The sequence below is a fragment of the Corvus hawaiiensis genome, chromosome 10, assembly GCF_020740725.1.
Source record: "Corvus hawaiiensis isolate bCorHaw1 chromosome 10, bCorHaw1.pri.cur, whole genome shotgun sequence".
In the NCBI taxonomy this organism is placed as follows: domain Eukaryota; kingdom Metazoa; phylum Chordata; class Aves; order Passeriformes; family Corvidae; genus Corvus; species Corvus hawaiiensis.
Genome location: NC_063222.1, coordinates 27,708,864 through 27,732,458, shown reverse-complemented (window position 1 = coordinate 27,732,458; position 23,595 = coordinate 27,708,864). Strand labels below are relative to the sequence as shown.

At 45.1% G+C, this 23,595-nt stretch overlaps 1 protein-coding gene across 2 annotated transcripts in view; it reads left to right on the top strand.

Annotated features, from left to right (window-relative positions):
- The first annotated feature begins 7,568 nt into the window (after positions 1-7,568).
- Positions 7,569-23,595, top strand: part of MME (membrane metalloendopeptidase) — a 31,154-nt gene continuing 15,127 nt past the window's right edge. Inside the window, exons 1-9 of one of the 2 annotated variants that reach the window (XM_048314848.1) lie at positions 7,569-7,639; positions 10,601-10,770; positions 11,882-11,917; positions 16,813-16,974; positions 17,933-18,013; positions 18,689-18,784; positions 18,886-19,004; positions 19,713-19,778; positions 22,379-22,513. In XM_048314848.1, the coding sequence (XP_048170805.1) occupies positions 10,611-10,770; positions 11,882-11,917; positions 16,813-16,974; positions 17,933-18,013; positions 18,689-18,784; positions 18,886-19,004; positions 19,713-19,778; positions 22,379-22,513 (855 nt within the window). In that variant the 5' untranslated portion in view covers positions 7,569-7,639; positions 10,601-10,610. Of the gene's footprint in view, positions 7,640-10,299; positions 10,398-10,600; positions 10,771-11,881; positions 11,918-16,812; positions 16,975-17,932; positions 18,014-18,688; positions 18,785-18,885; positions 19,005-19,712; positions 19,779-22,378; positions 22,514-23,595 lie in introns of those variants that run through there. The other variant, XM_048314847.1, reaches the window with a different exon arrangement.

Genomic DNA, 23,595 nt, shown 5'->3' with positions numbered 1-23,595 from the left:
TGAAACAGAGACAGGCAAAAAGAGACAGAGCCAACAGAAGAGGTAAAAGCAGGATCAGAGTAGGCAAACTGAAATATTGAGGCAAGTAAATGGAAGTGGAAAAAGACTAAACAGGGAGGGAAATAACCCTCTGGAAAGGGGAAGACTTTCAGCTCCCGGGGGAAAAGACCACTGCTGGCATTATGTAAGGGCTGCCCAGCCAGGGCGAGGGGAACGGAGGCGCTGAGCTGGCAATGCCAGGGCACCTCTCTGGTACTGAAGGAATGGGAGCAGCTCTCTATGGCTTGGCAGGGAGCAGGGATCCCTGTGGAGCTCCACCTGGCACAGGTGTGCTCATGCCTTGGCAGCAGAGCGCAGAGCAGGCATTTGCTTTAATACTTGAGCTTAACTGTAAGAATGCTCAGACATCTGCAGCTGAATACACAAAGCACGAGCACCTACCCGAGGGGGCCCATTTCCCAGGGCACAGCCATGTCCTGGCTCTTGATGTCACCCATGAAGTTTCCAGAAGCTTTGACACAGGCCCAAGGGAAGGCAGGACAAGTTCTCACTGAGAAAAACAATAGAGATTTGTTTTCCCATTTTCGCATTCACACATACAGCACATTTGCCCTTTCATATTTTAAGGCAGAAAATCTAATGTAAAGCATTAGAAAAACCTATTGGTTTTCTCTCCCAGATCTACTACCACAGTGTGACCTAAGAAGGACGGCTTGGAACAGGACAACTCTCCCAGTGTTCTGACAGTCCAGAGTCAGCACTTTTTCCTCCCCATTTTCCATACTGTACTTGTGCTATACAAGCCTTGTACTTTGTCATTTGGGATTAAAAAAAGACCAGAAAGAGACATTTAAGTCATGGACTTGGTTCAAATGATCTCATGTGCAGGGCCGTGGAGCCAGATAATCTGTGACATTGAAACACAACCCATTTTTCTTGCTGACTATTTGCTTATGTCATTTGGGTGGTGAAAAGAAACTCTCATCCAGGGTGCCAACAGCAAGAAAGAACAGAAAAATGGGACTTATTTCCCACCAGGCCAGGCAAGGTGTCACTACCCACTGCTTTGTTACATTATGGCTGATTGTTTTCCAGTGGCCTAGACATTACTAATGAATATTTTTAATCTGTCATCCTAAATTTAAACATTTCTTTCCTCTCTTTTGAATATCTCCCAGCCTTAGCAATCTTCTTGACTGTAACTGTACTCCAGACTCCAGCAGACACAGCCTGTGGTGCTGAGTATGTTTATCAGCCTTGCAGTCCATCAGTGCCTCGCTGTAGTAATAGACTATGACACTGAAAACAATCACAGCCCTTGGCAGGGATAACCTGATTAGTGGCTGTACCAGGCTGGACATTCTTCCAGCCTGCTGAGAAAACACACACCTCAGGACCTGTCCCTCAAAGAGTTCCTCTTTCCTGCTAACAGCCTTCTCATCCTTCAACCATCTAATGTGGCCACCACAGCACAGATATGCTGGATGTGTGTGCCTTACACAATGCCCTCACACAGCACTGCCATGCCCTACTAGTTGTATTTAGCTATGAATAATTTTATATTCTGAACAATAATTCAGAGTGTTGTTGGACAGGATACTTCAATAAAGACATATAAATACAAAAAGGTCACCACTTCACTCCACTGAAATAATCAGCATTTTTCCTTTGCTTCTTTGCTGTACTTTTAATTTCCCACTAACATATTTGGTAGATGCCATGTATTTGATTTAATATTGATGGGAGATCCCATACCTTTGATTGCGTTCCTGAGGAACCTTTCATTGCGTTCCTGAGGAAGAACGAGGCCTGTGTTTTTCAGAAGTGCTGCAGCTCTGTGAACTCAGCTTTACCTGGTCTCTCAACACAGCCAGACTATCAGACTAGAAGGAAAGTGGACCTTGAGCATCCTCCAAGATGCTTTCACTATCCTCACTTCTCTAGGTAGTGTAGGCACTCCACTGGACTTCTCCAACCATTCAATGCACCTTTACAGCAAACAGCAAAAATACTTATTATTCTGATACTTGATGATGAAAAGATTATTCTATCATTGAGAAAATGGGTGATGTTCATCTCATTATCTTATAAAGAAAAGACAAGGCAGAGTAAGTCTGCAATCCTGTTATCCTGAGGGCTGACGCTGCCAGGAGTAGCTTTGGAGCATGTTTTACTCTGTAATGTTCCCCTTATCCTTTCAGCTGATAACCAACCCCCTCCTCCCCAGCTTCCAGATTCTGCCATATTCTCTACTTTTTAATAATTAAATAAATAAATATATAAAATAAATAAAAGTGCTACAAGTGCATCACAAAGATATTTGCTGCAGAACTCTGGGCTCCTCCGATGCTCTCAGAATATGGAATGAGTGTAACACACTGTGATTGTGGCTTCCAGCCTCAAAGCCTCTGCAGAACTGAGCAAAGCTGCTCAAGTAACAACTCCTGGACAACAAGTCATCTGTAAACTATCACATGGACCCAAAAACCTGTGCTCCTTTATTTGTCAACTTTAATTATTTTGTACAGACACACCAGGCATTTACAATTCAGCTTCAAACAGCACCACAGTCCAACCTATTATCAGCCTTAATCTTGTTACTGAGTGGAATCCAGCTACTCTCACTGAGCCAGGAGAAACAGAGACCAAGCACACGCTTTACAAGTCCCTGATTCAAAATACTCCCCACAGTCAGGGTCCCCCACCTGGTTCAGTCTTTGGTCAGTGCTGCTACTAACTTGCTGGCACTTCCTGTGCCAAAGCAGCTCCAAACACACCCCACAGGATCATCCGACTGCCCCCGTGCCAGCCCCTCCCTGGCACAGCACTCCACTGCCCAACCACGAGGCTCCTGGGCAATGCCAGCTCTGCAATAGCGGCACCAGGACACTACTGGATGCAAGGCCTGACAGTAATAAAGATGGTGATTACACCAATAAAACACAAAGTTTAGGCTTTTGAGATGACAGCATCAGCAAACACTTCCAAAAGAGAAATACCTACAATTAAACGTGAACCACGATGACAGGAAAGACCAGAGCTGGAGCAGCAGGGCTGGTGGTCATGCTGGGGCAACACCACCACTGCTGATGGCTCCTGAGGCTCCTCCTGCCACATCCACGTCCCTGCAGGAGCTCCCAGCTGGGGATCCTGAGGCTGTGCTGGGATGAGCTGCAGGCCCCTGCTCTTCACCAACACCTGGCCGCTGCCAGGGCACACCAACACATGGGCACCGTGAGGGTGCAGCATTCCCAAGAGGTCAACACCCACTGTGTGGGCTGTGGGAGTCCAGCCCACTTGCAGCCCCCCAGCCCCCACCTCAGGCACCGCAGTGCACAGGGCTTCCATGTTCTGGACTCCCAGCTGCTTTGGATTCCCAGTGCCTTGGAAGCTCTGTTGTGGATCTCCAGCGCCGCAGAGCCCCAGTGCCACAGGGCCCCAGTGCTGTGGAGCCCCAGTGCAGACAGCTGCTTGGAAACACAGCGGGGTGTTGATTCCTTGGGTTTTGCATGTCCCTAGCAGTTCCTGCTCCAGTTTCTGCTGGAGTAAAGGCCTCCCTGTGCTTGTGCTCTTTTTTTTTCTGAAAGCTGTGGTTTTAAAGCTAACCAGAAAAGTGTGACTAAGCCTTCACAACTGTATTAGCACTGCACAGGAAACCTGTGGTTAATGTATCTCAATTCTCTCCTCTCTCTTTTTCTTCTGGGTTTACACCATTACCAGTTATCATGCCATCTGCATATGGTACGTGCAGTTTTACATCACCTCTTTTGACAGTATCACCCAGTATTGTCCCAGTAACATTTAACACGATGGTTCCTGGTATGGCTGCAGAGATTCAGGACCCTGAAGAGCATGTTAGCCAGTGCTAGCTGCAGCAATGTGTGTGGCTCTTAGGCAAGCTCAAAAACAGCCCAAAAAAAAAAAAAAAAAAGGCAGCTTTTCAGCCTTTTCAGCCAAGTGTTTTATCAGGCTTGCAAACACCTGCAAATCAGTTGCACTGCAAAGCCTGTTGCCTAACAAAGACAAAGCTTTGTAATACAATACAATTAGACCTGAATAATTTAGGCACTGAAACAAATATTTTGAGACCTACACTGTTTGCTTGCCTGAATGAGAAATTACCCAGGCTTGGATGCATTACAAACCTACAGAGAAACACAACCAGACTCAAATGAGGAAATACTCAGTGTGGTAAAACTTTACCACCTAAATTCTCACAGTCCAACTGCACTGAACATGCACAGGGCTAAGGAGGGAAGGCAGGAGGTTCCCCATTTTCCTCTCCTATAGCAGAGGACATGACGGGGAAGGGATCAGCAGGATTGAGCGGGGTGGTCAAACTCACACAGCAGCATCCATGTTGTTTGTTCCATGAACCCTGGCTTTGCTGCTTGGAAAAGCGAGCTTTTCCAAAAGGAAATAGATACAAGTATCAATAATGTTGTTTCACAGTACCGTAAATGAGTCCTAATGTCCCAAATGTCACCCAGAGGTCATACTGGGAATGAGGTCTTGCTGTGGTCATTTGGACCAACAGGAGAACACAATATTGAAGGGGTCATTGGCTTTTCTTCACTCTTTGAGGAATTCCAGTTGAGCTGCTGGGATGCAGTTTGTTTTCCTGAAGGCTGGACGATGAATCCATTTCTGTATGATTTTCTGAACTACTAGTGAGCACAGGTTTTGGAGCACCTTCCTTCCCTAGCCAGATTTTTAGGGGATAGTACTGCTAAGTATTGCTATCTCCTCTCAAATTAGCAGTGAGCAGCAGTCTTTGTTTTTCAAGGACATTGATTTAACAGTGTGCTTTTCCATATTAACTCCCTTTTTTTTCATATTCTGACTCTAAATTGTATGTCGAATGTTATTTGGTTCTATGAATTTACCATGTATTTGTTTCAACCTGGTCCATCAGAAGTCCAGAGAAGTCCATTGTGAGCAGCAGTGCCAGACCCCTCCAAACTTGTCCCTAAAGGATGAAGCTGCAGACTCTTCCTCTCCTCCTTCTCACTGCAAGCAGTAAGATCACTCGAGCAGCACACCTCAGCAAGAAGTAAGGACAAACTATTTACTCTTATGTCTAAATTCGAGGGTAAATTGTTTCTTTCAGTTGTGGTGTGAACTTTCTGTTGTTGGTCTGCCTTTTTGTTTCTTATCTTGGTGAAGTCACAGTCCTAGCAGGGGAAGGTGAGTAAGAGTGAAGCAAACACATAGTGTTTAACCGGAATCAATACAAGGGCAACGTGCTCCTTGGTTCAACTTGGCATGGGGGGTTTGCCTTCAGGAATCTGTAGGGCATGTCCATTAGCAGAATGAAGCTATAGGTCTGTCATCCCTAAAATGATAGGGTTGGAAAAGCCCTCTAAGACCATCTAATCCAACTGCCAAGGCCACCAATGACCATGTCCCCAAGTGCCACATCCACACAGCTTTTAAAGCCCTCCAAGGATGGGGACTCCACCACTGCCCTGGGCAGCTGTGCCAGGGCTGGACAACCCTTTCTGTGAAGAAATTTTCTCTAAAATCCAAACTAAACCTCTCCTGGCAGAACTTGAGGCCATTTCCTCATGTCTTATCACTTTTTAACTGGGATAAGATGAGACCCCCACCTCACGATTGTCTCCCTCTGCAAACCTCACTTCTCCAAGTGCCCACAGGAACACTGATACTATTCTCAAGAAGCATGTCACACTATTGACTTGCTGGGAGTTTTTCCTAAGAAAGACCCAAACAGGAATCTCAGTGCTTGACTCACAGATCACACCTCTCACAGCCTGTGTCACCAACATCTGCTCTCTCTTTCCAAACACGAGGTTCTACAAGAACGGAAACTCTCTCACTGCCTGTCAGGTACGTTAGTCCTCTTTGGGCTATTTACAGATTGCCAGAGGAGTTTCTTCCTTTTCTGTCTCTTTGTGGTGAATTAGGCAGTTTTACTTTTTTTGTTCATCTAAAATTTTTGAAACAAGTCCTTTTATGCCATTTTAGTTCACTCTGTTTACACATCACCCTGTGCTTCCCAAGCTTTGTTGCAGTGAAGGCTACAATAGGCACCTGGTTACAAAATTACATGTATTTTTAATGCCTTCTCTATTCTTACTTTGCTTGGTGAAAATTGCTATTCTTTAATGCATCAGGTACTGACAGGAGCAACCTGCAGGAACACATGGCTTGTCCCACGAATCGGACTGGAACTCTGTAAGAATTACTGCAGGAAAGGGTGAAAGTGAGATACTTATGATAATTTGAACACTGATCCTGGAAAGGATGTAATCAGCATTTCCCTCACTCCTCTCTGTAAGAAAATGCAGTGTTTTTGTTCTCTAGATCTTCAGAATTTTTTTTCTTGCCCATTTTTGAGACTTCTATTGCTTTTTTAGTAAATAAAATCTCCTTCTTCAGAGGTTCATTTTGTAAAAGTACTTCATTTCAACAGCTAATGCCCAGTTATAATTTTCCCCTCTTCATTGCATCTGCTCTGCAGATCACTCACTGGGCTGTTCCATAAAGAAGTGGGGATTCAGTTTTTACCTTTCTTGGTAGGAGGAGGTTACCCCCCTTAAGCCGCAGACATTTTAGTGTGTGTAGCTGGTAATAAAAGATTTCAGAAATTCCTGCCATGTCTGCCTCAGAGGTAATAAACCTCTAAAGGCAGGCAGCAGAAAGGAGCGTGGTGTCTGGTTTGAGTGAGAGGAATGACGGCAACTCATATTTCTGCTGTTGATGTTTGTCAGTCTCTTAGTAAAAATGAAACTTAATTAAAATGAAACTTTGTAAAAATGAAACAAATATCTTTTGATACTCAGTTGGCTGAGAAATCTTTTGACAGAGCTCAGAGCTGCCTCTCCGTGCAAGAAGTCACAGCTATCTCCCTCCCGAGGAGAAATCACTCGGTGAACGAGGATGTAAGATCTTGCAAAGCGTATGTGACTGCATTAATTTGACAAAGGCGATGAGTGTGCATGGAAGCAGGCACCGAGACGCAGACATGCAGCCGCTAACATTCCCCGTGCATCCTCTCCCTCCTTCTCCTGAACCGCCTGGGGAGAAATGAGAAGCCGGCGCGGGCGGGCAGGTGCAGGGGCCGCTCCATCGGACACGGCGCTCCTCCGCCCCGCCCGGCCCCGCGCCGCCGCTGCTGCCCCCGCCGCTGCCCCGGAGCCGGGGGAGGCTTGGCGAGGTGCACAGCGTGCTTCGGCGGGGCGGAGGGGCTTGTTTGTTTGTTTCCTGCCCCATCCCATTTTTATGATCGCGAAGAGGAAGAAGCCTTCAGGTCAGCCGGAGAACTGCTCGTCCGGCGGCCGGCGGACAAGGGCTCCTTTGATCGGCGGCGGCGAGCGGCGGGCGCGGGCAGCGGGGAGCGCCCCGGGCTCTGATGACCCGGCGATGCGGGCGCCCCGCGGCCCCGCCGCTGCCCGCGGGCGCTGAGCCCCGCCGGCGGCCGCCCACCACAGCCCCGCCAGCCTGAGCCCGAGCCGAGCCCGAGCCGAGCCTGAGCCCGAGCCCGAGCCTGCGCCGCCTCCCCCCGGGACCCGCGGGCGCGGACCCGCCGGCTCGGGGCGCCCCCGCCGCCTCCGCCCGGCGCCGCCCGGGGATGTGCGAGGCGGCCCCGCGGCCGGACCCCTGCGAGCGCCAGCGGGTGAGTGCGGAACGGGGCTGCGGGAGCGGGGCGGGACGGACGGGCGGGCGGGCGGACGGGACCCCGCGCGGCTCCCTAAGGCGGGAGCTCCAGCCGGGAGCGGTGCTCCCTAAGCCGGGACGCTGGGTCTGGGGCCAGCTCACCCTCGGGGGGCCGCGGGCCGGGTTCGGCCGGGGCAAGCACCCCGCGGGCAGCGCCCGGAGCCACCCTCGGCGGGCAGCGGCTGCGGCGGGAGCCGAGCGCCCTCCCCGCCCAGGGCGGCCCGGCCCGGCCCAAGGCGCCTCCCCGGGGGCCGGAGGCGCGCTCGGAGGGCGGCGGGGCTGTGCCGGGCGGCGGGGCTGTGCCGGGCGGCGGGGCGGTGCCGGGCGGCGGGGCTGTGCCGGGCTCCGTGCGGCGGAAGAGGTTCAGCCTCCGAAGGCTGCCCGGCGATGCCCCGTGGCACCGCCCGGCCGGCACGGGACAGGCTGCACGAGTTAGTGAAAAAATAGTAAAGTATTCCCGTGACGTGCTGCATTTTCTGTGAGGCGACGCTGGGAACCAAATAAGCACAAACCGATTTTAACAAACCCATCCCAAAAACAGAAGCCAATGCATTAATTAACTCCTTGTGCCATCTAGACCAGGATCCGTCGAAACATCTTCAGCTCTCTGTGGTGTCTAAGCTTCAGCAGGCAGAGCAGAGGGGATCACATAAGCACCAAGAGAAGCATAAGAAAACCACAATACCGAGGCTTGTATCTGCTGAAATTATTCCTACAGTTTCGCTGTGCTTGCAGTAGCACATAAAGCAGCTTTTACCTGGTGGTCGTTAATGCAGATGGGCTCAACTCTCTAAATAACTAGAAGTAAAAATTACTCAGATGCCTTTAGACACGAGGAGCGCTCCTGCAGGAACAGAAAGATTAGCTCGCTTGGAAAAACTTAGATGACTGCAAAGAACGTATTTGCACATGAAAGGTACAGTGTTTCCTGCTGCTCTGTGGAGCTGTTTTCAGTGCTCAAAGTCACCACCAGAGTCAGGAGATAAGCATCATTGCTTCAATGAGGCTCCACGTACTCAGAGGATTCTGGAGACTCGGCAGTATTTAGCCCATATAAAGAACATTTTTTTGCTGCTTAAAATGACTGGAAGTGAGAAGGGGATAATGGTTAATTTGCTTTTTTATTACCTATGAAGTTTTAGCTCATAGTTAATGCAGGGCAGATTTCTCATTCCTTTGCACAGTTCAGTGGGATTTCAGTCCTGTGCCTGAGAAACCACTGGCTCATTTGACCAAAAATCCTGTTCTTCAGAGAAAAAAGCAGCTCATGAGGCACGTGAAAGTAGTTCTGATGGTCCCTGTAGGTACAGAAAGACAGAGGCTGGGCCGACCTCAGGATTCCAGCCTCCTGAGCCATGGAAGAGCTGCAATTCTGGCACAGCCAGTCACCTCCTGAATCTTGAAGTCCCGGGAGTAGCGACAGAAGGGCAGATGAGAAACACAAAAATAAAATGTCCTCTTGTTTATGTAGAGGAACAGTGTGAGAATGTTCAGTGAGCCACCGGGACAAGTGTTGTTAAACCCATGGAACACAAAATCTGTCTTTACTTACATCTGTAATACTGGGTTATTTGATATCTTCAGTTTATTGGTAAACATACACTTTAGTGACCTGTTTTTGCAGCAGAGGGTCCGCATTCTAGGGGAGGTGGACATCAGAGGGAGGAAGAGATTATTGGGAACTAAGGAATGTGAATTGGGCAGAGGAGGGAGGTCCAGTGGAAAAGCAAAGACTGGAGATGTGAGAGATTGCAGCAGTTTGAGGAGAGTTTGAGTTGGGATGAACACAAGTCAGCAATACAGCTAAGCCAGTTTAAAATAATGAAGTTCCGAGTCTTAGACTTAACTGGATGCAGAGCCTGAGAAGGGTCCCTCACTGACTTAAGGAAGGGTGACCTTTGTGTGAGGGGTCTGGTGAATGTAGTGTTCCCGTTATTTATCCCAGTGAAATTCTCATGGTCTTTCCCATTAAATGGAAAGTGTGTGCACTGCCTGTGGATGTATAGAGCCCCAGGAAATGCTGTGAGGGATTTTCATTGTGAAATACTGAGAAATACATTGCTGTGTGTGTAGGGACTGGAATCTCGGTTGGTGGAGGAAAGTCTGGCCCTGGATAAGTAGGAGCAGGTGAAGGGAGAGCACAGAGCTGCCACCAGCAGCACTGCAAAGGTGGCCCAGTTACCTCTGAAGAGCAACAGAGGGACAATCTCCAAACGTACTGCATGAGCTGCACGAGTGAGCGTGAGCTCGCTGCCACCGGCATTGCGTGACTCCTGTTTCCCAGTGCTCTAACCTCCAAAGACAGGCCTGCTCGCAGTTCTTTAAAAATTACTGTGAAGACTCCCTGTCTTCAGTGTGAATTTGACAGGCTCCCAGCAGAGCCTGATTTTTTTTTCTATTTTTAGAGCCAGCTGTAAAGCTGTAGTCAAGAACTGCTTACATAATATTTTAGAAGTGACAGCGAAGCACAATGGCATATTTTGACCTTTGGCATTAGATAAGTAATTGGCAGGTTAAGTTAATTTTTATTCAAGCAAAGAGACTTGCTTTTTACTGCTTGTGAACTCCTGTACCTCCACACAAGATTAAACCTCATGGGTACATTTTAAAAATAGGTTTTGGTTTGTTGGCCTTCCTTTTCTGTGTGGTGTGAAGGAAGCTCCTCCAAGTGAAGGAACTCCACTCTTCTGCTCTCCATCCATGACACGAAGTGCATGGTACGTGTGTGTGTGTGTGTGTATGTGCATGCCCAGGCCTGGCAGAGGGCAGGATTCTTCATTTCCTGACTGACAGCCCAGTAGTATTACAAATAATTGGAAAACTCACCTAGAAAACACCTTTGTTACAGTGCAATTGAGGAGCCGGTTTCAAGCTATGACTCAGGGTAAGTGCTCAGTGAATATTCCCTTTTCCATTCCAGACGCTGGGTTATGGGCAAGTCAGAAAGCCAGATGGATATAACTGAAATGAATACTCCAAAACCGAAGAAGAAACTGGGATGGAGTGGCCTGGAAATAGGGCTGGCTGTGGTCGTGGTGCTGCTGGCCATTGTGGCCATCACCATGATTGCCCTGTATGCCACATATGACGGTGAGTACACAGGGACTGACTGCATGCACAAATACACGGGAACAGGGAAGGGGTTCAGGATGTTGGCTGAAACGTGGAGCTGCATCCACACGTCTTGTTGCTGGAAAAACTCAGAAACTGCGTGTTTCCAACTGGGACTGGGTAAACCCATTTGTTCATGCAAAGTTGTGGTAAACACAAACCATCTGCTTGTTCTGACTTCGGAATACTTCTGTTTGTAATTAATGCTTCAGTAAGCAAAAATCCCAACAAATTACAACATTGCTGAAGAAAACCAAACTCCAGGTCTCCTTTGTGTTTTTTCTGTAGATGTATGAAAATCCTATTTTTTCAGGCTGTTGCAGTAAGGACTCTCAGAGAGTGTAGTCATCCTGAGAGGTTTTGTGCTTCAGCAGCCAGAGCAAAATAATTTCATTCAGGGGTAAATATCCTGATAATTTTTGGAAAAGATAATACAGAGAAGCTAAAATTTCCATCTAGGGTGAAACTAGAATGTTTCCTTATATTGGGAATTAAGTGCTTTGTTTGATTTTGAAGTACTTAATAGTTTTGTTTAAGCTTTTTACTGATGTGTAGTTCAATTATGGGATGGGAAAATGCCCCTGCGGGGAAAAAAAGAGTTTTATTTCCAAAGTCTCAAAAGGAAATATTTTCATGTTCCTGAATCCTGTATTTTGTTTAGAAGACTTCAAAATGAATGTCTCAGAATTTTCATATAATTCCGTGAAAGTCCTTTTGTCATTGTAAAGTATTGCTAAATTCAAACTGGCTCTGTAATTCTCTCCAGTCCTTGTGCTATTTTCCTCTAAATTGCTTCTTTGTTATAAAAATAGTATTTTGCCCACTTCCAATTGATAGGACATTTTCCTCTTATGACTACAAAAATTCCACATGATGAGTGACTAGCACTGAATGACCCTAAAGGGTTGAAGATGATGATATTTTGAGAGCCTGATCCTATAAATATTCCCTTACTGAGTGTAAGGTGTCTGTTCCTATTTATCTTAATGTACACTACAATTAAATTGACTGTCAATGAAAATATTTACAGTAGATTTTATTATAGTGACATTGAGTAAAGAATTAAGAATATGATTGTATTCTCTTTTAGATGGGGTTTGCAAGACACCAGACTGTATCAAATCAGGTAAGAATGAAAATACATATGTTTTAAATTAATTTATGTGTTTTTAAACAAAATTATTACCATGGAATGCTCCCATCTAACTGCAGACAAGTATGGCACATAGAAGCATGTGCTCTGCTACCCCACGTGATTTTCTTAGCATAGTTCTTCTACAAAAGTAAAATCTTGTGCTATGATATTGTCAATCTTGCAGTCATCCTCCATGTCCAAAAGATTCCGAATGTTATAGTCTGACAAGCTACTTCATCCTTCAGTAACAAGTGCATACGAATTCTTGTTTACATCCTGATCTGAACTCTACTGGAAAGCTGCTACAAAGCATCAGGGAAATGCTGAGTCCCACATTCTGTATCCACTCAGAGTAGGTGAAAGGGTTGTTATCCCTGCCTTCCCTTTCCCCTCACCTCTGGTCCTCTTGGCCTTTCTGTTTTCTCTTCCAGAGCAATTAATGCTGCTTCCCTTTTTTGCCTAATTTATTTCTAAATCATGGAATGATAGAATCACAGAAGGGTTTGGCCTGGAAAGGACCTTAAAGCTCATCTCATTTCAACCCCCTGCCATGGGCAGGGACACCGTCCACTATCCCAGGTTACTCCAAGCCCTGTCCAACCTGGCCTTGGACACTTCCAGGGATCCAGAGGCAGCCACAGCTGTTCTGGGCACCCTGTGCCAGGGCCTCCCCGCCCTCCCAGGAACAATTTCTTCCCAATACCCAGTCTAAAGCTACCCTGTTTTAGCTTAGAGACATTAAATATCCCTGTTTATAACACTTCCTCCACCTCAGTCCTAGGCTCAGGAGCAGCCTCTCTTGGCCCTCAGAAGAAAGGAGCATTTACCTGTCTGTGCCAACACAGGTTTCACAGGGGCTCTGTGCTAGCTCTTCTTTCTCCCTTTCTGCCCCTTTCCAGCCTCAGCTGACAGCTCTTCATGCCCTTACAGAGTCCTCTCCAATGCAGGAGGAGATCCCAACTCTGCCAAAGGAGGATCACCTGTTGTGTCTGAACACCCCCACAACAGGACTCTTTTGGTTATGTTTTTCTGGGAAGCTTCTAAGATGGGACCCCAACAATCCTTCTCTTGGTGTGACCTTGGGGCAGTTGTTCATTCCTCTTTTGCTTTCTCCAGCCCTGTAGGATAACTGAGTTCAGAAAGGCTGTGGCCTGGTCACAGAGGGTGCCAAGGCACCTAAAAGAGAAGCTCATGCCATGGCCCCTTTCCCGGCACCCCACTGTGACCTGAGCTTCCTGAGCAAACCCCATGCCTGTTGTTCAGCCTTGGTAGCCTCCCATGAGAAGCATCACAAACATCCCAACGGCTCTGGGTTGTCTTTTGTCACAAGGAACACATAACTCTTATGTAGGTTCTCTACATCATGACTGGCCCCTATGGAGCCTAAGAAAGTTCAGCCCTGGGAAGGGGGTGAGGAGTCACAAAGGATTTGACAGTCAACATGCAAGACAAATGTATGTGCTTGCAAGCAAAAAAGTGTATGGAATTTAAGTGCAGTTGTTAAAGAATCCCAGGTACACAGCATCCCATGGGAGGCTCCCAAAAGGTTCTGATTCGTAGACACCATTTAGACTTGCAGATATACCAGAAACAGCGCAGGAAAGTCAGTATATTGGTTTCCTTACTTCCATGGGACTACTGGTTTCAGGTCTCATTTTAGCAGCTTGGGTCGTTGCCGCACACCTCAGCCCTGCTGGGGTCACCCTGGGAAAGCCCCAGATCCCAGGAACTGCATACTGTCATCAGCATGGGCCAAACATAAGGTTTATTTCAGGTGGCCATCACTGTCTTTGCATTCCACTTCCAAGGTGTTCTTCTCCCACCATGAAAGCTCATGCTGTGGTTTGGAAAATGATCCAATTAGTTCTCTAGTGGATTGTTTTTAATCTCTGATGATGCTCATTTTCAGCTAAGTATACATTGCTAGAAGGAAGTTCAGACAGACTATGTGTTGATGAATGAACTCCAAAAGGAAAAGCAGGAAAAGTTCGGAGAAATGAGGCATAATGTAGCAAGAAGTGCCTAAATTAATGAAACAGAAAAATTTTGCTCTTTTATGCTTCTGTTAAAAGCTTTAACAGCATTTAATCACTGGAAAGGGATAAAAGGAAGATGCTGACAGAATTGATTGTTCATTTGAGAGAAGAGCTGCAAATAAATGACCAGAAGAGAAAAAATATAGTAAAATAATGAATAAATAAAGAAGAAAAAATGTAATGAGAAGTCATTGGTTACCCAGGGTAAGATACCAGTAACTGCATGGCAACGTTATCCGTGGATTTGTGAGACCCATTGCCGTGTAGCACAGGAAGATACCATGCAATCTGTACATTTGAGCATTTTTTGGATAAGCTGACACACTCTACTAACTTCCCTGAGCTCAGGCAGCATGGCCTGATGGAACAGGGGATTTTGATCTCTGTTTCTTACCTAGGTAAGCACATTGTGTTGCTCCTGAATCCTCCCCAGGTCACTGGTTGTTATGCCAGACTATATTAGTTTATTTGTAAGCTATTAAAGCAACAGCTGACAATCAGGAGTACTACAATAAGATTAATCATTACAAGTAATTGATATGAAGCTCTACATTCTTGTTGGCAGGTAGGAACTGAGTAAACAAGTGACAGTAGGAGCAAAGCCAAACACTGGTTTGTCACAGCAACACTGAGCAGTAATGAAAAGTACACCATGTGTTACCTGTATTTGTATAGGTATCAATTCACCTGGATTAGAGATAAAATAACAAAATATTCATATCACAATCACATTTCCTTGATTTTAATCTATCTGTGGTATCAACCAAATAATGAATGGTTATCTTGGGGCTCAGGCGTGCAAATAACATTCTTGAGGAGAGTATTCTGCATGGTCATACTTAATGTATGTACTTCACATACAGGCCTAATGAAAGACCACAGTTCCCACAACTGAGCTCTTTCTGGTAGTATTTAAGCTTCAAGTTCTGATAAAATTTGGATAGCTAATACTGGCTGGCCTGGACCTTGGAGCAGGAAAGTTATGAGAGATGATTATTTCGATGTGACACGAGTAGGCACAATTATCCAGGTGCTGACTCCAAGCAGAGCAACCCAACTGCACAGTTCAAGCCAGGTTTGATATTAGACTGTTAATGATTTCTCAGATTTAAGCAAGATGTGGATTTCTCCTGGGTGTTTTGTTGTGAGGTTTACCCCGAAGTTACAAGACAGTGGATAAGGGCCATCTTTTCTTGGTGGGAGAAGATGTTTCTGTCCTACTGTTACTGTTTGTTTGGCAGGGCTGTGAATGAGCCAGCTGGGCTGTCCACTCCTGGCTAGGAAAGCCTGTGCTGCTGGACTGACACACACCAAGGTCATCCAAGGGACAGTGATGCCCTTTAGATATTGCCCCAGCCTGGCAGAGAGATTCAGAGGGATACCCTTACAGCAGGAGATGTTAGAAACAATAACAACTTTCCTCTTTCACAGCAAATAGGTGGAGTTAGGACAGGAATAAACTGCAGCATTCAAAACACTCCTCTAAATTAAACAGTGCAAAAAAGACAGAAACCAGTACCAGAGCTTCCACAATCCCAGAACTCTTGGGGCTGCAGCGAGTGTCACACTTAGTAAAAACATGACTGAATATCCCAATCTCTGGCTGTTGGCATGATCCTGTATCCCTTTAATAGAAGTCACCCTGAAGCCATTGACTTCAGAAGGGAAACCACCAGGTATGAGGCTTTGTATCTATTTCCACAGCAGGTTTTATGCTGCTGAAGCAGTCTGAGGTTGAAAATGCACCTGTCCATGGCTTTTTCCACCTTGCAGGCACTGGAACATTGTAAAACCATCAGATGTTGGCCTAGGATGTAATACTCCTAAGGCAACTGAAAAATGGAGGCAGGCAAGTCAACACAAACACCACAGTCTCTCCACTTCATTTCCACCAGCACTAGAGACATGGAAAATATTGAAAGTACTGGAAAAATAACTATAAATATTTGACTTGCCCATGTGGAGGAATGAACACTTGAAATCACAAGCCTCATAATTTACTAAAAATAATGTCAGGAAAATGGGAAGAATATTCAGTATCCTGGGAAATTCAGAGGTATCCCTAGGTCTTGCCTGACTCCTAAGATCTCTCCTTTCTGTGAGAGACTCTGTTCTGGCATACAGGTGGTAGAAGCAGTCTGAGTGGAAGAGGAGTAGGTATAGGAAAAAGCCCAGAGGGTTTATGGACAGCAGCTGGGAAACTGTCATCAGGGAATTGGATTTCACTGAGAATCCCTGGCACTATCAGTCAGTGACTGGCCAGTCTTGGATAAGCCACTTCCAGGGGGTCAAAGGGATAGCAAGAGTCAGTATCAGTTCTAGAGTAAAATGTGGAGCAGGTCTAAAAATGAGTGTGGCTTCCAGAAGGCATTAATGCAAAAAACTTTCCTGACAAGAACTGAAATGGTCCAAAAAGTCAGTATTTTATTGAAATAGACAGGATTCAGTTGAGTCTAAATCATACTTAATTACCAAAATCACATTACAGTGGATATTTAACCTCTGCTATGTCTTGTGCTTTTAATGTCCCTTTTCACCACATTTCAGTACGAAGAAGGGTAAGTGAAGGGTAAATGAAACATCCTACATTTTATTTAGAACTGAGTGACCACTCACAGGGAGCAGGAACATCTGTCAGTTTACCACCAGTAAACAGCCAACTGGAAAGTATGGAAGTTGTCGTCAGCACATAGTAATTCCTTGTTCACCGATGAGAACTTGTTTGGTCTAGAACATTCAAGTAAGCTTGAGCCTATTCTAAACTAAATATATTTATAACTTCCCTCTTCAGAGGAAACAAGTGTATTGCTGTCTTTCTGTAAAGACTCTTTGTGCCATGTGTCCATGCAGCTGCCCGGATCCTGGAGAACATGGACCCCAGTGCCAGGCCCTGCGATGACTTTTACCAGTACGCCTGTGGGGGGTGGCTCAAGAGGAACGTCATCCCCGAGACCAGCTCCCGTTATAGCAACTTTGACATTTTGAGAGATGAACTAGAAGTTGTTTTAAAAGGTCAGTGGAGTTTGGGGACTAAATAAAGTTTCTTCTTTGCCTTACTTGTTATCCTAAGAAGTTGTGGTTTTCTAGCAAAGCTTAAAATACTACTAGATATTTCAGGTTTTTGTGTTTGGTTCAGGACAAATTTGCCCTAGACTGTTTGCTTGGAGAAGGCTCTGGGAGTTGTGCTGGACACTAGAGTAGAGCTGAGCAGACCTGCCCTTGCTGGTATCTGCAGATCAGACCAACTGCAGTCCCCACCCTAAACCTGCACCAGCAACAGCACCAGGCAGGGGAAGGAGAAGGAGAAGGAGAAGGAGAAGGAGAAGGAGAAGGAGAAGGAGGAGGAATAAAGGAGGAGGAGGAGGAATAAAGGAGGAGGAGGAGGAGAAGGGGAAGGAGGAGGTCTGTCTGTGTCCACATCAGCTGAAATGCTGGAAGCTGCTCTCTGGCAGCCTTATGTCCTGCATATCTGTGTTCCATCAGAAATCCCAAAGAGCAGGCAAGCCAATTTCCTACCTGTCACATCAAGAGGATCAAATTGGTCACAATCCCATTTTTCAGGTGAAAATAACAGAGTCCAAGAAGTCAGTCTGTACTCATGTAACACTCTCCAACTCACTCTCTCCAGGCTAAATACCCTTTTTTTTACTTTGCCTATCTCCTGGTTTTGCAAGCTGTGTCTTCATAAAATAGCCTGGTTGCTTAAAACCTGTCCCTGAGAAGTCAGAGCATTTGTCTTTCACCAAGGGTGACCTACAGAGTATCTACTGACTCCTTTACATTCCACATACTAGCACAGACTGAAGCCATTGCAAGGCATTTCGCCTCCAGAGCTTCTCCCCTCAGCTTCTGAAAGGCAAAGCCTCCCTGGAGTTAGCAATGGACATGGAGCACTCCTGAGCCAGCCCTGCTCCTCAGAGCCCTGCCAGGACAGAGCAGGAATGACCATTATTCGCTGTATGTGTTTCAGATGTCCTTGACACCCCCAGCACTAATGACATCCCAGCAGTGCAGAAGGCAAAAACTCTGTACAGGTCCTGCCTAAATGAAAGTAAGTGTCCCCTGAGCCCATTGCATGCAGGATATCTAATAGCAACCACCTCAGTCAGCTACACTTGGATCCTATTCTGTGCATAATTTTTCAGATATCCTTTGTAAAAACTAAAATGTATCTATTTCATAGAGTCCAATAAGAATGTAATCAGTAAAATTGGTATTGTACCTCCTGCTTTACTACCTCGGGTATTTTAGGTAACTCTTCAGTTACTAATTTGCTGCAGATACATAAACTCAAATCCTTTCAGTTAAATGGGAGTTAACTTCTTTTTGTAGAAATTACCAGGAATGAGGCGAAAGCTACCTGGCACATCAGGCTCTGCCACTAGAACAAAGAGCAGTAAAACTGTTTGCAGTGCTTCCTAAATAGTATTTTTATAATTTCTGTAATACTATGAATACTTTTCAAAACTATTATTTCAAGCTATCTGCAGAGAGACAAAAAACCCCATAATACTTCTGTGTCATGCTCTCAAGGATCTGCATATGCTGTTTGTGACTGGAACATTTTTACATTAAATGTTAAAGCACAGTCATACATCAGAGCAAACTGCTGCTGTGGTGATGGGGGAAACAGTTCTCAGCTTCATTGTTCTGAACTCATTATAATATATAACATTTGTGCGGTTTAAAATGTCATGATGGTAACTCATTTTATTTTTTCCAAAAGCTGCCATTGATAGCAGAGGTGGAAGGCCTTTAATTAGTTTATTGCCAAGTGTGTCTGAGTGGCCTGTAGCAACAACTAACTGGGATGCTTCCTATGGTAAGATAACCTGTGCTTATTTCCTTTTAGTTAAAATATCTAAATTATTTAATTTATTGCTTACCAAAGATAGAGACTGACTATACCTTTCATTTGCTTAGGTACTGCTTGGACAGCTGAGACAGCTATTGCACAGCTCAACTCCAGATATGGAAAAAAGGTCCTTATTAATTTTTTTGTTGGCACAGATGATAAAAATTCCACAGCACATATCATTCACGTAAGTCTGCCTGGGTGCCATGGCCTTGTTGATCATAAAAGTGCAGCAAATAACTGGAAGCACAGACATAAATGTTAACAAGGAGAAACATCGGTGATCTGAATTTGACCCCAGTACTTTGTAGATGAATTTGTGAATTAATATAATTTTCAATTGAAATTCTGGGTTTCACAGCGCCCTGTCTGTTCTCCAAGCTGGCATCTTTGTTCTGTGCTCTCATACACTGTTACCGTCAGTGAGATGGGAATGACAGAGACAGAAAGGTCATCTCTGAAACTTGAACATCCAGACAAGGCAGGAGAATGTCTGGTGACTGCTGAGATGCAGCAGTTAGAGGAGCAAAGGGCCAATCTCTCCTGTCAGTGGGTAGACAGATCCATGAGCACTTCACATGTAGGAATTTCAGAGATGCAGGAGCTGCCTGGCTTGTCTCTGAGCTGTTTTGTCATCTGTACTTCACCCGTTTTCACACTGGCTACCAGTGGCTTGCAGTGTTCAGCAACAGGGAAAAAAAGACTGAAAAGAAAAACAAAAAGTCTAAAGAGAATGAAAATAATTAAAGGTGGGCAACAGGATGAAAGAGGAACACCCCTGTAGCCAGCAGATAATTTGGCTAGTGAAGCATCAACACCTGTAGTTACTGAAAGAACAGTACAATGCTCTGCCATTTCCCCTTAAGCACTTCGCAGTTTTTATTTGTATTTACAGATTGATCAGCCTGGGCTGGGCCTGCCTTCTCGAGACTACTATGAGTGCACTGGCGCATACAAAGAGGTGAGGGGGAGCTGACCCACCACTGATGACAGTTCTCGTGTTTTAGCCTGTATTTCCAATGCAGCTACTTGACTTCTTAAGACCTTTTGGAGGGAGATAAACATGAAACAATTTAGCTTTGTTATACAGCCTCTGCCAGGCTTCACAGCTGGATCAAGAGCTATTCCCTGACTGTCAGAGCTGTATTAAGACAGAATATAAGAGGTCATGATCAGCCCTGTTCTGTCACTGCAAAAAGGAGGCCACTTCTGAACTGTGATGGACTGGGAAATGTTGCAGATGAACTACTTCTACCAGTAATAGGCTTGGAAAGAAAACCAGAACCATTCAGAACCAAAGAGACACTTTGCTGCATGAGAAAAGATCACCCTCTCCTACATCAACTGCTGAGCACAAACACAGCAGCAAAAGGATGTGATGCCATAGAAATGGCTCAGATACCTGAAACCTCATATGGTCTCCTTTAATTCTTGTTTACTCATTACTTCTATGGGTCTCCTTAACCTGTTAGCACTGACACTGTATCCCTGTTGCTAATCCTGGATGTGCTTTAAGTCCTTGAGAGATGAAGTGTCTGTGCTGAAGTCATGGAGCTGAAACTGCTACTACAGTGACCTTTAATTAACCACATTCCTTCTGTGTAATTAAATGCAGAAGCAATGAGAAAGTGTACAGACCATTTGGGGTTTGTAGGTATTTTGCTGATGAGCCAACAGCTAATAGTGATTACACTTAATTACAGATCACATGCTCATTAAGACAATCATTGCCATCTGAACTGCTCAGTTCCATGTGAGATGGCCTTTAGGAGCTGACTCACACAGCACAATCTGCTCCTTCCATGTGTTGTGTTGACTGCAGCACTGAGAGACAGTTCTTGTCCTCTGACCTACCTGGGTATCAGCTGTGCACTGCTGAAAAGTAGAGGAGGAAGTATTCTTGAAAAACAGCTCTATCCCTGGCAGGCAGGTTCCCAGTGTCCTTCCAAGCATGACTGCTCCAAGCGAGAGCTGTTCCCCTTCCATCCTCGCTCTCCGGCAGAGCCTGCTCTTGGCTCTGGTTCCTGCTTTTTTATTCCACTCCAGGAGCTGTGCACAGCGAACACCATCTCTGCCTCCTGCTTGTTCCAGGCCTCTGCCTCCATCAAGACTTCCCACCCCAGAGCTACAAGTGGAATCTGCCAATAAGATAATTTAAAATCTTTTTCTCTTGTAAGATACAGGATGGCTCTGCTCAGACAGGAGTAATTCCGATGTCTTAAGTTTCCACTGAAATTGCTGAGATAATTTATACAGTCCAGTTGAAATTAGCTGACTTATTTCTTTGCTACCTGACTTAAGAGCTGCACTTAGGACAAAAATAAAGTCACTGATTGGTACCTAAAAATCTCTGTTAACTTACTGGTTTGAGGTAATAGCTATATTGAATTTTATGATGGTTTTTACAGGGTTGGTATGCACTGTCTTTTGTGACTTGTAGCTGTCAGTGGCTTCATGGGCTTTTCTCTTTCTGAAATGATCTCTCTTGCTTGCAACTGGCACTGGGAGTTCAGCCCTTTGGGCCGCTGTGAGCCCTGTCCCTGTCCCTTCTGGCAGCTCTGTGCAAGCTGCCCGGTCCCACGGTGCCACAGCCCCAGCTGGGCACAGCCTGGCCCTGCTGGCAGGGAGGGATGCCCAGGATAGGGAATGGCTGCACACATGGAGCGTTCATTAAAGAGGTGCACTCCCTGCCTTAGGAGCTGAACGTACCAAAATCCTTCTATTAATAAAGATGATGACATGCACACCTTATTAATCCTAGATTTAATCACTGCTTTGGTAGATTACATTGCATAAACCAGATTTGTTACTTGATAGCTGATCCAGCACTATGTATATTTTTTATTTGCATTGAAAAGGAATATTGAAAAGAGCATTGCTGTTGATAGAAAAATGAGTGTGACTTACGAATGAGGAATTAGAACTACAAATAATAATGGAATTAGAAAAATACTGAGGTTCCATAAAATATAATGACACCTTAAGATATTTGACAGTGTGACATTTCAGAGAATTTGCTGCTGTATTTACATTCTTACCATTAGTGAACTCTTTAATGTTAAATTCATATATATTGTCTATAGTATACCTAACTTTGCATACAGCAACGTGAGTTCTAACTGTTCCAAGAAGCACTGGAGGAGGTTCACAGCTTCTAAGAGTGCTTTTCCCACAAAGCCAATTCCCTCATGTTATGTTCCTGGGAACATGGCTCTTTGGAAGCGGTATTTTTGGAAGCTGTAATTAAAGTGAGCTAGAAAAAACATGGGTGATGGTTTAAATATGGACATACAAATGTCTCATTCTAAATAATGAAAACAGTGCAGTCATTGGGAGTGTTTAGCTTTGAACAGTGCTCCAATCACTCAGTAGTGCTCCGCGAGGGAATGTTCAAAGTTAATTTCTAGTTGTGATCTAACAGTATTTCCGATAAAATCGAACTGTTTCAATAAGGAATGAGAACTGTAGTTCATAAAAATGAAGATGAAATCTTGAAGATAGTCAAGGTATGCTCTACTTTGAAGAGTTTTGTCTTTAAACTGTTCCTATTTTTTCCTACAGGCATGTTCTGCCTACGTTGATTTCATGATTTCTGTAGCTAAACTAATCCTACAAGAAAGAAACATTTCTGTCAGTGAGAGTGAGATTTCTGAACAAATGGGAAGAGTTATGGACCTGGAGAAAGAGATTGCCAATGTAAGAAAAACATCTTTAAACTGTCCTTTAAATAACTGACTTTTTTCTTAATACCTAAGAGAGCTGACTGTAAACTGAGTTGTTAACTTCCTTGCTGATGCTATTTTGTGGGACCAGAAATGTATGGAGCCTGCTACACCTGAAGGAACAGACAGTAATACAGCTCTGTCCTGGGAGGAGCAAGGGAAAGTATTTGAGCCAGCTGTTTTCCAAGCAACAAAATGTTTTGTCCTGATCTGTTCACAGAAGCCCTGCAAGAGCAGAGAGAGACAGACTTGGATTTTGTTTAATGTGGTTTAGAGTGTGAGTTTTGGGAGATGCTTTGGGGCCTCTCCTCCCTTTGTCCTGTTTCCCCGTGGGCTGTTTGGATCCCAGAGCAGCAGATTCCCAGCCCTTGGCCTGCTGTGAACACAAAGTCATGTTTGTGCTGCACAAGCTGCTCCACAATGCTGATTGTTCCAAGGGCATTTTTAACCAAACACTGTTCTCCCTTAAAAGAAAAGGACAAAGGAAAAATAATATAATGAGTTTGACTTTGGAGAAATAGTGGGAGTTTTAACATGCATGGAGAAAACCAAAGGCATTCATGAGCAAACCATGGCTTATTATTATTAACCATTGCAGCAGGACCTGAAGGTGAGGATGACCATGAAACAGGCTGAATACACACTTTATAGCTTCAGCTATTTTTGAAGTTACGCTCATAGTAAGGTCACATACTTGGGAAAACCATTTGTATAAACTTAAACTATCTGATTTTGATTTTCTTCGTTTTCCTGAGAAACACACCTCTGGGCTTGGATCAGAGATGGGCAATTACTATCAAAAAAGGAATTCACTGAAGAAAGGTTTTAAAGAGGAGTATGAAAGGAAACCCCACCTGCAATGTCCTTGCAGCAGTTGCTGCTGGTGGAGTCCAGCTGGTGCTGGGGAAGCTGCCACTGCCTGGGATTTTAACCTTTCATCCAAAACTCAGCATCAGCTTGAATGTGACTGAAGAGAGCTGGCATTGTGCTCTTCGGAATTTGTTAAAAAAAAACACAGAAAAAACCCACTGAATGCACAATAGAATAGGAAAGAGG